Source organism: Diabrotica virgifera, chromosome 5 (genome assembly GCF_917563875.1).
Source record: "Diabrotica virgifera virgifera chromosome 5, PGI_DIABVI_V3a".
Classification (NCBI taxonomy): domain Eukaryota; kingdom Metazoa; phylum Arthropoda; class Insecta; order Coleoptera; family Chrysomelidae; genus Diabrotica; species Diabrotica virgifera.
This window is the reverse complement of record NC_065447.1, coordinates 74,065,637-74,080,782: the sequence shown is the minus strand read 5'-3', so window position 1 is coordinate 74,080,782 and position 15,146 is coordinate 74,065,637. Positions and strand designations below refer to the sequence as shown.

Here is a 15,146-nt window from a genome sequence, read left to right as displayed (position 1 = left end):
TAAACATTGTGTAACAACAGCAATTGATCATCCAAAGATAAATAATCCTGTGCAACGGAAACACTGGATAACAGATGAAACCTTTCAAATCATTGAGAATAGAAGAAATCTTTGTCAAAGTGGTATGCATAGTGAAAGGGAAAAAGCAAGTTTAAGAAACCTCAATAAAGAAGTAAAGCGAAGATGCAAGGCAGATAAAAAACTGTACTATCAAAGTATATGCAAAGAAATTGCGAGACATGATCAGAATAATCAGCCGAGAGATCTATTTAGAAAAATACGCCACTTAACAAGATACTTCAAAGCCAGAACTTGGGCCATTGAAGACAACACTGGAACTCTGAGAACAATCAGAGAAGATATAGCAGAGACATGGAGATCGTATTGCAGGGACCTATATAAAGATGATCAACGCCAAGAACCTGTTAACCAAATCTTTGACGAGGTAGGAGAAGAACCTGATATACTTGAAAATGAAGTAAGACTAGCGATCATTTAGCACAAATATAATAAAGCACCAGGTCCAGATATGATAACAGCAGAAATACTCAAAGCCACAAAGAAACTGGCGTAAAATTACTTCATCGACTCTGTAACCAAATATGGCATTCTAAACAATGGCCTAAAGACTGGACAAAATCTACAATAACAACAATTCATAAAAAAGGCAGCTTCCATAAATGCGAAAATTATAGAACTATTTCTGTTGTATCACATGCCATTAAAATTAAAATAATGCTACATATAATCAATGAGAGAATAAAAACATTCTTTCAAAGAGAAATTCCACAAGAGCAAACTGGATTTACCAAAGGTAGAGGTACTCGAGAACACCTGTTGAATATAAGACAGATAATCGAAAAATCTAGGGAATTCAATATTCCACTGTACATATGCTTTATAGATTATCGTAAAGCGTTCGACAAGGTCAAGTGGAGACACTTATGGCGAATACTAAATATTACATGCGAGTAAAGGCCAAAATAAAGATGAAATTAGTCAAAGACAAAAACCGGAAAGTAAACACAAGAAGAAGATACAATGTCGAAGCTCTTAAACAAGAAAACACAAGAATCGAATTCACAAAAAGACTGAAATTAAACCGAACAGCACTGTCCCAACATGAGGAAACAGTGGAAGAAATATGGAAGAACTTCAAGGACATTATGCAAAAACTGCAAACGAAATTATAGGGATGAAAAAAAGAGAAAACAAATGGATAACCGGAGACACATTGTACTTCAGGGAAATATATCAAAAATATACGTTCGGAACACTTGACCGGCCAGGTTTCAAATGGATTTTTTGGACACTATATACCTATTACATTATAAATACAAAAATGTCCGTTACAGTTCGGACGATAATTTTAGTTATTAACAAATAAGGGTCAAAAATGGCAGTTTTTCGTTTAAATCGCTACAGGTAAAAATAAGTAATTAAATATCTTATATCAGATAGAGTATTCATTTTTAGTAGATGAACAAAGGTTTAAAATGGCAGTTTTTGAATTTTCGTACGATTATTTGTTGCTTCGGAAATTGCAAAATAAAACTTAAATTTCGAAAATAAAAAATTTGCTATAACTTTTGCAAAAATAAACTTAAGACTGATATTACATGAAATATTGGGTCAAACAGTCCATGTCCAGTCCAGATAATACACAAAAAATTTCAAGGCGATTCGTCAATTAGTTTACATTTTATTCAATTTGTTTATAAAAAAAGCCTTTTCTTTGCAATGATGAAGCATGCTTTTCTTCATAAAATAATAATGATACCGCAATTTTGTGGAAACCACATGAAAACAGAATACTTATGTTTTCAAAGTTTTTAAAAAAATAATAAAATTCATTTTTATCATTCCGAAAATATTTTAGTAAAATAGAGTCATTTTTGGCTTATAAACAATTTGAATAACTTTGTTAGTATTGACTGCAAACTAAATTAATCGACTTAGGGATGCTAAAGACCTACCGGTTATAACCTAAAACCGGTTTTTTTAATTCGAAACAACCGGTTTTACCGGTTGTTTTTTTGTCCCGGTTATAACCGGTTTTTCTTTTTAAAGTAATTACCGGTGAAAACCCGAAAAAGTTGCCTGTGGAAAAAAAATTTATTTAGAGAAAAATGAAGAAATTTCTATCTATTTTCGATCTCAATCATATGTATTATAAATAATATGCGAAGTAATTAACCCAAACAACCATAATTCAACTTTTATTTACTAATAGAGAACTGGACGAAAGTGTCACATCAGCTTTTATGAAACAATTTTGGGAATAGTTATTTTTAGATTTAGGTGATAATATATTTACATAAAAAAGTAAGTGATCTGCTTGAAATTGATATTCCAACCATCATCTAAAAAATTGTTTATACTTGAGTACTTGAGACTTGAGGCGGCACACATAGTGAAAGCGGTTTCCGCTAGCGGGCAAACCGCGCGGTACTCGCGCGCGGGTATGGTAACACAGTGAAGACGGGTAAAAGCGAGAGAGATCGTTCAAATCTGGCAGTTGCGTCTACTACTTGTAGCAAAATATCGTCTTCCGATGATGATATAATTGCTTTAGATTCTGTTTTGACTAAACTGAAAAGTGAGTTGATGTACATCCTATTAATCGAGAAAGATTAATTTATGGAGAATATCATCATCTATTTCAAAAATTAAAAGATAATGGACGATTCTTCCAGTATATGAGAATGACTCAAGAGACTTTTAAATATATTTTGGAGAAAGTGGAGTATCGTTAAAAACAATATTAAACACTCAACTTACAGTCAACCAACAGAATATACATATCTGGGTACGAATTTAAATAGCGAATGGGACTACTCAGAAATTAAACAGCGAATAATAAAAGCGAAAGCAGCATACTTTAGAATGAGACCCATTTTCAACAGTCGAGACATATCATTAAAAACAAAATACCGTCTGTTGAAATGCTATATATTCACAGTTCTGCTCTACGGAATGGAAGCTTGGACACTAACTGTTACATCTATGAATCGGCTCGAAGCTTTCGAAATGTGGTGTTATAGGAGCATCTTACGTATATCCTGCGTTGACCGAATTACTAACGTGGAATTCCTGCGTAGAATGGGGAAAGAGTGTGCATTTCTCATAACCATCAAAATAAAAAAATTAGAATATCTAGGACATGTAATGAGAAATCAAGAACGTTACGGCCTTCTCCAATTGATTCTCCAAGGGAAGGTATGTAAATGGTAAAAGGACCGGGAAGAAGACGCATTTCCTGGCTTCAAAATTTACAAAAGTGGTATAATACCACTACCACTGAACTGTTCCGCGCTGCGGTAGACAAAGTCAAGATAGCCATGATGATCGCCAACATCCGGAACGGATAGGCACTTTAAGAAGAAGAAGGAGTATCGTTTAATTAAAAACTGGTGTAATTTACATACAGTCGGAAAAATGAAAGAATACCCATGAATGAACATACAAAACACCCTGTATTTTCCTGTCACCGTGTAACACAAAAAATTGGCCAGCGCAAGTACATGTAATAATTATTGTTACATGTACTTGCACTGGACAATTTTCTTTGTGACACGGTGACAGGAAAATACAGCGTGTCTTATATGTTCGTTCATGGGTATTCTTTCATTTTTCCGACTGTAAGCAGGCTATCCTTCCGGAAGAAAGGCTTGTTATAACATTGAGGTAAGTAGTTTTGTTGTAAATTTATTTTTCAAGTACTGATTTAGTTAATAGTTAATACTGGAATGGTTTTAGAAATACCTAAGTCACACAAAATTACGGTTTCAATAAGATTGACTTTATTACTTTTGTTTATTATAATGTACAATTATTTATAAAATTAATCCATGGAGAACTATTAATTCTTATTATAAAAGAGCGAATAAACTAAATTATCATTGCAGTAAACATTAAAACCGCGCGGAAAAAACTAAATTCTCATTCTAGCAAAAGCGGTCAGGCAGGTTGAGGCGGTTGGACCGCGCGGACCTGCTTTGACTATGTTCGTGTACATTTAAAGACGTGCATTCTTTTTGAAAACGTTTAAAAGCGGGTCCCGCTAGCGTTGCCCGCTAGCGGAAACCGCCTCCACTGTGTGCGCCGACTGAGACTCTTGTTTGTAAGAAATTTGAATACCGAAAACCGATTAGGAACCTCCATTATGTAATTTTTAAACAATAAATAATTCTTAGGATATGAAAGGTAGGTATTATAGGAACGTATTAAAAAATATTACCTACTGAAATTTTTTGATGGCAATAGAGAAATAAATAATGAATTGGTTTATCGAATTTATTTTTAAGTAAAATATAAGTCATTTGGATATTTTTTTAAACTTGATAGATCCAAGGGACACTTCGGTAGATCGGTAGGATCATCACTTTTGGGAATATCCCAATTATTGATAACGCAATATACGCCGACGCCATCTACAACGAGCGACGAATCAGAGATTGGGGTACTTTCGCCCATTTTTAGGGTAATTTGAAAGCGCCTGGGAAAATTTTTATAGGTTGAATTAGTTGAGGAATTTTTCGGGAGGAAAATTGAGCAAACTAAAGTGCAATGTACATGTAATATTATAACCTATTGAGTAGTTGCTTTTGATTAAAAAAACAAAAACCGGTTTTTGGAAAAACCGGGTTTTTGACCGGTTATAACCGCCAGGTTAAACCGTAAGTAAAAAAACGGTATAACCGAAAACCGGTTTTTTGTTCAACAACCGCCATCCCTAGACTTTAATATATAAAAGGCTGGTACTTTTACATTATTATTGTATTATCGGTTTATAACGTTCTCCGTCTTCCGATACCCGTTCGACACTCCTCTCCGTCCGCACCTTGATCTACTTTCAGACCTCTTTCATCCATGGCTTTGTTTATTCCTGCCTGTCAACTTTTCCTCGGTCTACCTCTTCTTCTTCTACCTTGCGGTTTCTAGTTTTGCACTTGTTTTGCGATTCTATCTTCATGCATTCTTTGTACGTGACCAAACCATCGTAGTTGTATTTCGTTGATTTCGTCATTTATTGTATGTGTGACCTTCATTATTTCTCGTATCCGTTCATTGGTGACATGTTCTCTTCTTGATCTACCTGCAGCTCTTCTCCAGAAGTCCATTTCGGTGACATCTAACATTCGTTTTGATTTTTCCTTCATATGCCATACTTCTCAGCTCTATGTTATAATGCTTTTCACTACGGCGTTATAGATCTTTTTCTTGTTTTGGTTGTTTATCTGCTTGTCTCAGAGTACTTAGTTTAGGAGCCTAATTGCTTTCCTGCCCTGAGTATTTCGTTCTTTAATGGCTCCGTCCAGTGTTCCATCATTCGTGATTTTTATACCCAGGTATTTATATTCGTAACATTTACTGATTGTTTCTCCTCCTTCTATAGTTGAGGTAGTGAAGCATTTTGGCTCGCAATTTTTTCGTCCAACATGAATTTACTTGAAATTTTCACAGAAGGTAGGGAATAGTCCAAGAATCATTTTCTTTATCATGCCGCTGTACGCTAAAAGCTTGGGGTGTTTGCCACCCTATCTCGGGGACGGGAATTTTTTATTGCATTTTTACCATGTAAATCGATGTAAAAAGTAATTCTAAGAAAAAAATGTTTTTTAAATTTTCTTCGTAAAACTAATATTTTTCGAGTTATTCGCGCTTGAAAGTAACAGTTTTTCTACGAAAAAATCGCCTTTTTTAGAGGGTTTTTGAGAACACCTCGAAAAATATGCATTTAATCAAAAAAAAAAACTGTAGATATCAAAAATGTATCTTTTAGTAACACAAATTAAATTAAACTTAAATAATCTTTTTTCAAGTATACTGTTAGACCTTTCAAACATAATAATATGAAGCTCCTCTAGCATGAAAATTAAGCGACTTATGATCAAAACAGTCGGTACCTGCTATTCTCTATGAAAAAATCAGTGAAAACAACCCCCTAACTACCCTACTAATTAAAAATTGGTCTTCACCTTTCTGTCATTCCCTTTATATTCGTATTATCAATACACCCAAGAAGTTTGACCTATTTAAAAGGCCTAATTTTAGAAAAATTGGAGTTACGAATACTGGAGATACGAAAAAAATTTTGGACTACTAAATTGTAGCTTATTATTTAATAAGCATAGATTTTCATTATAGTGAACAGTTAGCGAGATACTATAGCTATTTAAAACCTCTATTTTCGAGCAAACACCCTCTTATTCTTTTAAACCCACCCCAATTAAAAACTAAGGGCTCTTACAGAATTTAGTTTTCACAGTCTTATAACTCTTTAAAAATCCTACAAAATTATTTTTGAAAAAACTTTTTATCGCCAAAAATGAAAGAGCTATGTTTAGAAAACCAATATTTTTTTGAAAAATTGGAATAGTCCACTTATGGATCATTTTCAATGTATGTATAATACCACAGAACCGGTTCGTATACTAGAAGATGACTAAAAAACTATTTGTATTTGTATTTGTACATATTTGTAAATTCGTATTTTTGTGTAAATAAATGTTTTTGTAATTCTTTAATTCTACTTTTTTTTCTGTATAGATCTATTAGATTATCTACTTATAAAAATTGTGATGTTATTAAGGGTGATTTTTAAGGGTTGAAATATTATGATATTTTATCCTAAAGTATAAAACAATCATTATTTAACCAATCAAAACCAAATTTTACCCATATTAAAATTTACAATGTTTTTATATAATTTTTGTTAATAAGGGGTAGGTTACACCCCTAAAATAATCAACGCCCTTAAGCATGATATAGAATATGAAGTACAGGGTGAGATAATCCTAATCCCAAATTTTTATGTAAATCGATGCAAGCCGAAATGATTCTTTTAGGATAAGTAAATTTTTTATATATAGCTCCAAGAAGGGTGGTTTTAAGGGTTGAAATATTATGATAGTATATCTTAAAGCATAAAACAATCATTATGTACCTAATAAAAACCAAATGTTGACAATATTAAAGTTTAAAATGTTGTTTTATAATTTTTTACAATTAGGGGTAGTTTTCACTTTTCACATTTCTATGTTAATATTTGTATTCACCATTGCCTCCCACAACTTTACCAAAGGTACACTGTCGTATGCCTTTTTCAGATCAATATAATATACGAAAGAAATCTCTTGGTTAATCGCTGTTTTCTTTTCCATGACTTGTGCGATTGCAAAAAGGTGATCAATTGTAAATCTTCCGGCTCTAAATCCTGCTTGTTCTTCTGCTTCCATTTCCTTATATTCGTCTTCTATTCGGTTTTTTAAGATCCTTCCGTATATTTTGCTGATTGTTGGTGTAACGGAAATACCCCTGTAGTTATCACATTGTTTTCGATGTGTACTTTTACATAAATGTTAAAAAAAAATTTTACCTTGGTTAATTACGGTCAAAGTTAGCCACTTTTTTTTATTTAATTCACAGCTAGTTTGTTCAAAACAATTAAGAAACCTAACTATCGCTATTTTGAAGTTCAAGGTATGTATATAGTTTATGTGTAACAGTTTGAGTAAACTTGAACATAGTGGTTAATATATAGTGGTTAATATATCTTTAAAAATAACGTGGCTAACTTTGCTCGTAATTAACCTAGGCGAAACGTTTTTTTTTTGAAAATTCGTGTAAAAATATCAGCTTTTCAAATCCCAACGCAGATTTAGTCAATTTGTTAATATGGTTATTCAAATTGTTTATAAGCCAAAAATGATTCTACTTTCGTAAAATGTTCTCAGAATGGTAAAAATGATTTCTTATTGATTTTTTAAATAAGTTGAAAATGTAAGTAGTCTTCCTTCCTGTGGTTTTCACAGAATTGCTGTATCATTATTATTTTCTGAACAACAACATTGCAAAAAAAGCTCTTTGTGATAAACAAATCGAATGAAATTTAAACTAATTGACAAATCGTCTGGAATTTTTTTGTGCATTATGTGGACTGTTTGACTCAACATTTCATGCAATATCAAAGTCTTAAGTTCATTTTTGCAAAAGTTATAGCAATTTTTTATTTTCGAAATTTAGTTTTATTTTGCAATTTCCCAAGTAACAAATAATCGGATCAAAATTCAAAAACTTCCATTTTAAACCTTTGCTTATCTACTAAAAGATGAATAATCTAAATAAGATATTTAATTACCTTATTTTTACCTGTAGCGATTTAAACGAAAAAACTGTCATATTTGACCCTTATTTGTTAATAACTAAAATTCTCGTCCGAACTGTGACGGGCATTGTTGTATTTATAATGTAATAGGTATAACTAACTAAGAGAAGAAAGAAACTTAAAGAAGAAATGTTACAAAAAGAAGCAACGGAAGAAGGAAAAGCAGTAGAAAGGAAATACAAAGAAAAAATATAGCGGGTAAAAAGCAACCAAGAAAAGACAAGATACTATGTAAATCATATGGTAAAAATGTCAGAAAAAGCTGCGCAAGAAAACGACCTGAAAATACAGTACAATATCATCCGAAATTTGACAGGGAAAACGCTAAACATTAATAAACAAATCAAAGATAAACAAGGAAATATAATTACATCAGAACATAAAATAATACAAAGATGAAAAGAACACTGCGAGGAAATATACTCCAAACATCAGATATCTATAAACGAATATAATGTAATACAGAAAATAAACATTAGAACAGTTGAAATTACGAAAGGAGAAATACAAAACATACTGAATCAACTAAAAAATGGCAAAGCCGCTGAAAGCTACAACCTACCGATAGATTTAATAAAGGCGGACGCAAACGAATCAGTAGAAATATTACACAAACTTTTTTAACAAGATATGGGCCGACCAGGAGCTCCCACAGAAATGGAACGAGGGTGTAACCATTAAGATACCAAAAAAGGGCGATTTAAATAAATGCTAGAATTGGCGAGCAATAACACTGCTAAGTGCCACATTCAAAATAATGTCAAATATCATATTGAATAGACTGAAGCCAGAACTAGACAAGAAACTAAGACTAAGAAACAACCAAGAAGGTTTTCGCGCAAAACGCTCCACTATCGACCACATTTGTACTCTATCTGTACATCTGTATCTTGTACCTGTACCGCTGTATCTCTTGTACTCTACAATTATCTTGGAACAAGCTAGTGAATGGCAAAAAAATATAAACATGTTTACTTTGACTTTGAAAAGGCCTTCGATAGTATAAACAGAGAACAAATGTGGAAGATTCTAAAACTATATGTACTACCGATAAAATACATCAATTTAATCAGACTACTTTACAAGAAATATAGAGCCAGATTAGAACATGCGGGAAAAATGGTAATATGTAGATATAGCTATACAAAGCGGAGTTAAACGAGGATGTGTGCTATCCCCGACATTATTTCTAATAATAACGGACTGGATCATGCAGAAAGTAAGCGATAATAAAACAGGAAAATTGCATAACTAGTTGGAGGATTTGTAGTTCGCAGATGACATTTGTCCCCTAACCGAACATAGCAGCCATAAGCAAAAATAGATCGACACGCTTGCAAAATACTCCAAGGTAATGGGCCTGAAGATAAAGACAAAAAAACAAATCTTAAAAAAACAGTAACAAATAAACTAAAATTAAAATAAAAGGAAGACAAATACGGGAGGTAGATAACTTTACATATCTGGGATCAATCATGGAAAAAAAGCGCTAGTAGATCAGATGTAGAAAAAGGATAGTAAAGGCACAATATGCACTCATTATATAATCATATAATGCATTAAGGAAAATCTGGAACACACGCGATATATCAGAATTAACCAAAATCAAAATCTTTAACAGCTGTTTTAAGACTATATTGTTGTATGGCGCAGAATCTTAGAGACAGGAAGAGACAACTAGCAAAAAATTACAAACCTTTATAAATAAATAGTTGAGGAAAATCCTAAAAATATACTGACCAGATAAAATAAAAAACATAGATCTACGGAGAAGAACAAAACAAGAGAAAATAACAGTCACGATTAAAAGAAGGAAATGAAAATGGATTATACATACTCTGAGGAAGGATCGAAATAATATAACCAAACAAGCACTCGAATACCAACCAGACGAAAGAAGAAGAAGAGGAAGACCTGATAATAGCTGGAGAAGAACTGTAACAAAAGATCATGAAAGAATTGGCGTTGAGATGGAGAGAAGTCAAATAGAGAGCGAGAAACAGAGAGCAATGGAAAATACTTGTATAGCAAATTTCGAAAGAATAAAACAGAAAAGGATGCGCTGAGGAGAGAGAGAGACAGAGAGAGAGAGACAGAGAGAGAAACAATACCGATTATTTATCAAAATAAAATTTAATAATAAACCTAACCTATCGAAAGGCTCCTCAAACAATTATTAACTTTAAAAAATCAACATTTGTCAAGGGTATATAGTGGTATTGTTAAGTATATTATAACATTATAACTTATTCCATCGAATCTTCCGAGATCCATAATCTTCTTCCATCGAAATAAAATAGAAAATTTAAAAGTTTAGAAAATACATTATCCATAACTACACCCAAGAAATAAGTTTCTCTAACCTGATTTAAGAGTATAAAAACGAAAACAAACAATTTACAGCAATTCCTTATCGTATATCCGAGCAAAACCACCTAGTTGGCAAAAGTTATAAATAGAATTTGTCTGGGTTCTTCAACTAAATTCTCACATGAACACGACCAAGGTTAAATATTTTACTTGATACCATAAGTACATTGTTGCCAGTATAACGGATGCCAAAGCGAGCGCTAACTGTATGAAATAATTCTTGTTAATATACACGCTGTATATTGATCGGAAGTCACGAAGAGTCAAAACTATACAGAAGCCACGAGGGACGCAAATGCAATATATATATATATATATATATATATTTTAAGGGTTTTTACCCTGACCAGTGGTATGATTCCTGGGTCAATTTTAAATTTGTAATGTGTTTGTTCAATGATTTCTCTTCATTTGAGGTATTTACAACTATGAGACGATAGCTCTGATGATGGTATTTAAAATGCTGAAAGTACTTAGCTGAATTGTAATAAATTTCTGTACACACTATCAGTTTTTTGAAAACATACACCAGTTCCCGTTTTGATTTATATAGAAGTGTGTACAAGTCAAACAGTCTTTTTCCATTTATTGAATATAAAAAATACTAAATATAAATATGATAGTAACAAAGAAAACAAATACATTAGATAAGATTGAAAAATACAAATACATACCTGGGAACCTAGAGTTCAGAAAATAATGATCAAACAATAGAAATAAGGACCAGGATAGAAATAGCAAGAAATGCGTTTGTAAAAATAAAAACAATTCTCTGCAATAAAGACCCTCAATTAGAGCTGAAAGCAAGAGCTCTGAGATATTACGTGTTTTCGATACAACAATATGGACTTGAAAGCTGGAAACTAAAGCAAGAACACATAAATAAGCTACAGTCATGTAGTCATTTGAAATGTAGTGTTACAGAAGGATTCTTACATCACAGCATTGGCACAGAAGAAAACGAACACGAAAGTATTGCTAATAGAAAAAGGGCAAATACTACGAAATAAAGAACACAATAAAAATAAGAAAGTTTCAACATATGGGACACGTAATGAGGGGACAGCAATATGAAATGCTTAGATTGATAATAAAGAGAAAGAAAAGGGGTGAGTATGGAAAGAAGGAGAGTGTCATGGTGGAGAATTTTAAGGGACTGGTTTAATGCAGTTCAATAGAACTCCTCAGAGTAGCGCTAGATAGAGTAAAGGGGCGGATGTAATTTGGCCGGAAAAAGGGCAGGTACTAAAAGCCGGTAGGTAAATTCGGCCGGAGGTTTTAAGTTGCTTCTTAATTACTTCTTATTCGTTTTGAACCGAAATTTTGCTAATTTTAAAAAATTAATATATTATATTATATATTACACAGTACAATTTTCAAAGGAGGAAGATCTAACGCTTCGTCAAAACCTAACTTTCGGGTATTAGAGTGTAGAGTACCCCAGGAGTGTAATTACCAATATTTTAATCTCATCGTAAACATCAACCCCTCGGCCGAAATTACCCCTGTCATAAATGGTACCCCTTGATTTATGCAGGTAGGCCAAGGGATTACCGGCCGAAATTACGCCCGCCGGAGTAAAGATAGTGATCATGATATCCAACCCCCGATTAGGAGACGGTACAATAAAATCGTCCCATGAACGCACCTCAAAAATATTGACAATATTTTAAAGTCATCTACTATAAAATGTGTGATTTGTCTGAATAAATGAGGCAGACACAATGAGAATTTTTTGTCTTACCTAATAACCAAACAAAATAAATCTTTTCATATATCTTTTATATTTAGAAAACAATTTCTGAAGTGGAAGTCTAAACGTCAAAATAAACCTATTTTCAACTAAAATTGTGGTTAATTCCCATTAAAGATAGTAAAAAGAAAATGATTTTTTTTTAATTAAAAGTAATTTTTACATTTTTTTATAATATAACTTTTTAAACAATCTTTAACGTCGAAGTAAAAAACTTCTGTTAAAATTGGTAGAAGTATTTGATTAAAAATTAAATTAAAAATCCAAATGGATTACAATAGTTGTTGAGAACGATCGTTTTCGGACTTATCAGTCCATCTTCAGCGAACTTGGAAGTACTTGCGCTATTAAGGGAAAAGGCTCAAAATGTCGCCTGTCAAAACTTTCAATGTGTTTTAAATGTATTCATTTTTTTCGAATCCTGAGAAAACTAATAACTATTTTTCAAAAATTTAAACGCAGAATGAAAGATTACGTTATTACCGAGGGCCGAAAGTCAGTTAGAATAAATAAAAAGTTTCTTTTGAATGAAATATTTGCAATTAAATATCACACTAAATTTTCTCGTTTATTTTCACCTCTGTAACTTATTAAAATAAACATTATAGAAGTTTTCAGGAACTTTCCCCCTTCAGTAACAATGTAATCTTTCATTCTGCGTTTAAATTTTTCAAAAATATTAATTAGTTTTCTCAGGATTCGAAAAAAATGACTACATATAAAACACATTGAACATTTTGACAGGAGACATTTTGCGCCCATGCCCTTAAGAAGGATAGGTAGAGTATGTGTCGCTACTCCAAATAGCATTTACATCTGTATTCGTCTGCAATAGCCTCCCAAGTAGCCAATTTAGCTGCTACACTATATAATAAATAACAACGTAAAATAACTTTTTTTAAAGATACAGAGACAATGCTGTGTTAGTCAAGAGCGATTAGTTATCTTTTTAAAATCTCTTCTTCGTTTTGTTACATTTACGTAAAGAGATCTGGCACAAGTACATGTACAGTATATCTTCCAGACTGTTCCAACGGCGCCATCGTTTAATAATATAGATGAAACTTCCATCTCGGTTGACGCAAATTTGGACTCCTTCATTTTAGTTGCTGATGAAATTGGTTATTAAAAATTGTTTAATGTCATGTTTACTTTTAGCGTACCAATCCTTTTTATTAAAACGCCAGAACGTACACCAAGATTCTATTTTAAAATTACTTTTATGTAAGTACTATTATGGTGGTTAATACATGGTGGGTAATTTTCTTTGTTTAGTTCTGGTTTCCGATTTCGCCTCAAGCAAATTGTTTATTGGTCTAAGCGTTGTCACTAATATACGTTTTTTTACCAAACTTACTAACTTAGCCTATTACGTTCTAAGGTCTCCCAACTCCCAAATAACCACTACTCAAAATTGCTTCTGGAGTAAAGAGTAAAGAGAAGGACTTATCTGTCACGACCACGACAGTACCTTAAGCAAAGGGTAAAACTAACATACAAGCGTGATTATCAAGTATTTTAGGCATCCAGAGACAAAACAAGAAATTACTTTTGATATCACGCTTACTTGTATTACCATGACCAGCAATTCGCTCATATAAGTATTTGAAACACTGAATGGTTCTGAAACTGTTCTTGTGGCATGTCGTAAGTTAATTTTATGTTTATATGGGATTAAGCCAAAATTAATAGGGAACTTGTCTAAAATATTTAATTCGAAGATGATGCTATAAATCACAAACAACATAATTTAAAATATATATCAAAGAAAAAAAAGTTGTTTTTGTCTTTCGTTTGGCCCCTAAAGACCAAAATAGCGGCCAGCCCAAAATGCGTCCTCCTTGGTCGTGACGTCATATCATTGTAATGTTTAAACTCAGCGCCACTAATTCATTTCATTTTATAATCATGTTATGGTGTATTTCAGTTTTATAAATCTTTAGATAGTTGCTGTGAACTATATATTTCATAATATTTCAGTGTTTTGGTTCAGAAAATTTTTTAAAAATGACCGAAGAGGGTTTTTCTAAAGGGCAGTCTGATAATTTACCCATTGTAAATATGTTTGTGGTGTATCTTTTCAAAAAGATGAAAATTTTTCGCAGCAATGATATATTATATTAAATTGTTATTTTTATCTTTTCATCTATACAGGGTGAGTGGGGAGGAATGTGCCAAACTTTAAGACTGTATAATATACGTAAAAATAATCAAAAATAACCCATATGTTGTTATTCGAATTTCATTTGTTTCCGAGATACGGGGCGTTAAAATTTTTCTTACAAACTGCTGATTTATTTATTGCTTTAAAACCGGTTGAGGTGTGCAAATGAAATTGGGTGGGTTTTAAGACGTAGTTATTACTCATTTTTTAACATACAATTAAGAATTTTATATGCACCATTAGCGCGCGTACGGGTAAAATCGTTCACGTGGGCGTTTCTGGATTATCTTCTTCTTTGTGTGCCGTGCTTGTTTTCAAGCGTTAGCTATCGTCGTATTAACAAGCTGATGAAATGTTTCTCGGTCGGCAGCTATATGAAACAATTCCTTGACCGTTCGATCTATCCATTGTCTAGTGTTACGCAGCCAGGACAATTATAATAGTTTTCTTCCAACCCAGCGTTTTCCTTCGATTTTGCCCTGAATCATTAACCGGAGTAAGCAATATTTATTATAATGATTGATTATGGTGTTTTTTTTCCTTTCTTTACTCATGTGAAATTCATTGTTTACAAATGACAAAGAGTAATCATTTTTTGTTAAAACATTTATTAACATTTTTTTTCTTCCTGAAATGCATTTTATAAAATTATATTATTTAATTTTCATTACAATCAAAATTGTGGCTTA

General features: G+C 32.4%; 1 protein-coding gene across 29 annotated transcripts in view; it reads left to right on the top strand.

Annotated features, from left to right (window-relative positions):
- Positions 1-15,146, top strand: part of LOC114331372 (heterogeneous nuclear ribonucleoprotein Q) — a 282,730-nt gene that overhangs the window by 225,287 nt on the left and 42,297 nt on the right. For 7 of the 29 annotated variants that reach the window (XM_028280935.2, XM_028280934.2, XM_028280931.2 and 4 more), the window contains one exon: positions 13,452-13,517. The exons of the other annotated variants lie outside the window; for them this stretch is intronic. In XM_028280935.2, the coding sequence (XP_028136736.1) occupies positions 13,452-13,517 (66 nt within the window). The remainder of the gene's footprint in view (positions 1-13,451; positions 13,518-15,146) is intronic. 29 annotated transcript variants of the gene reach the window in all.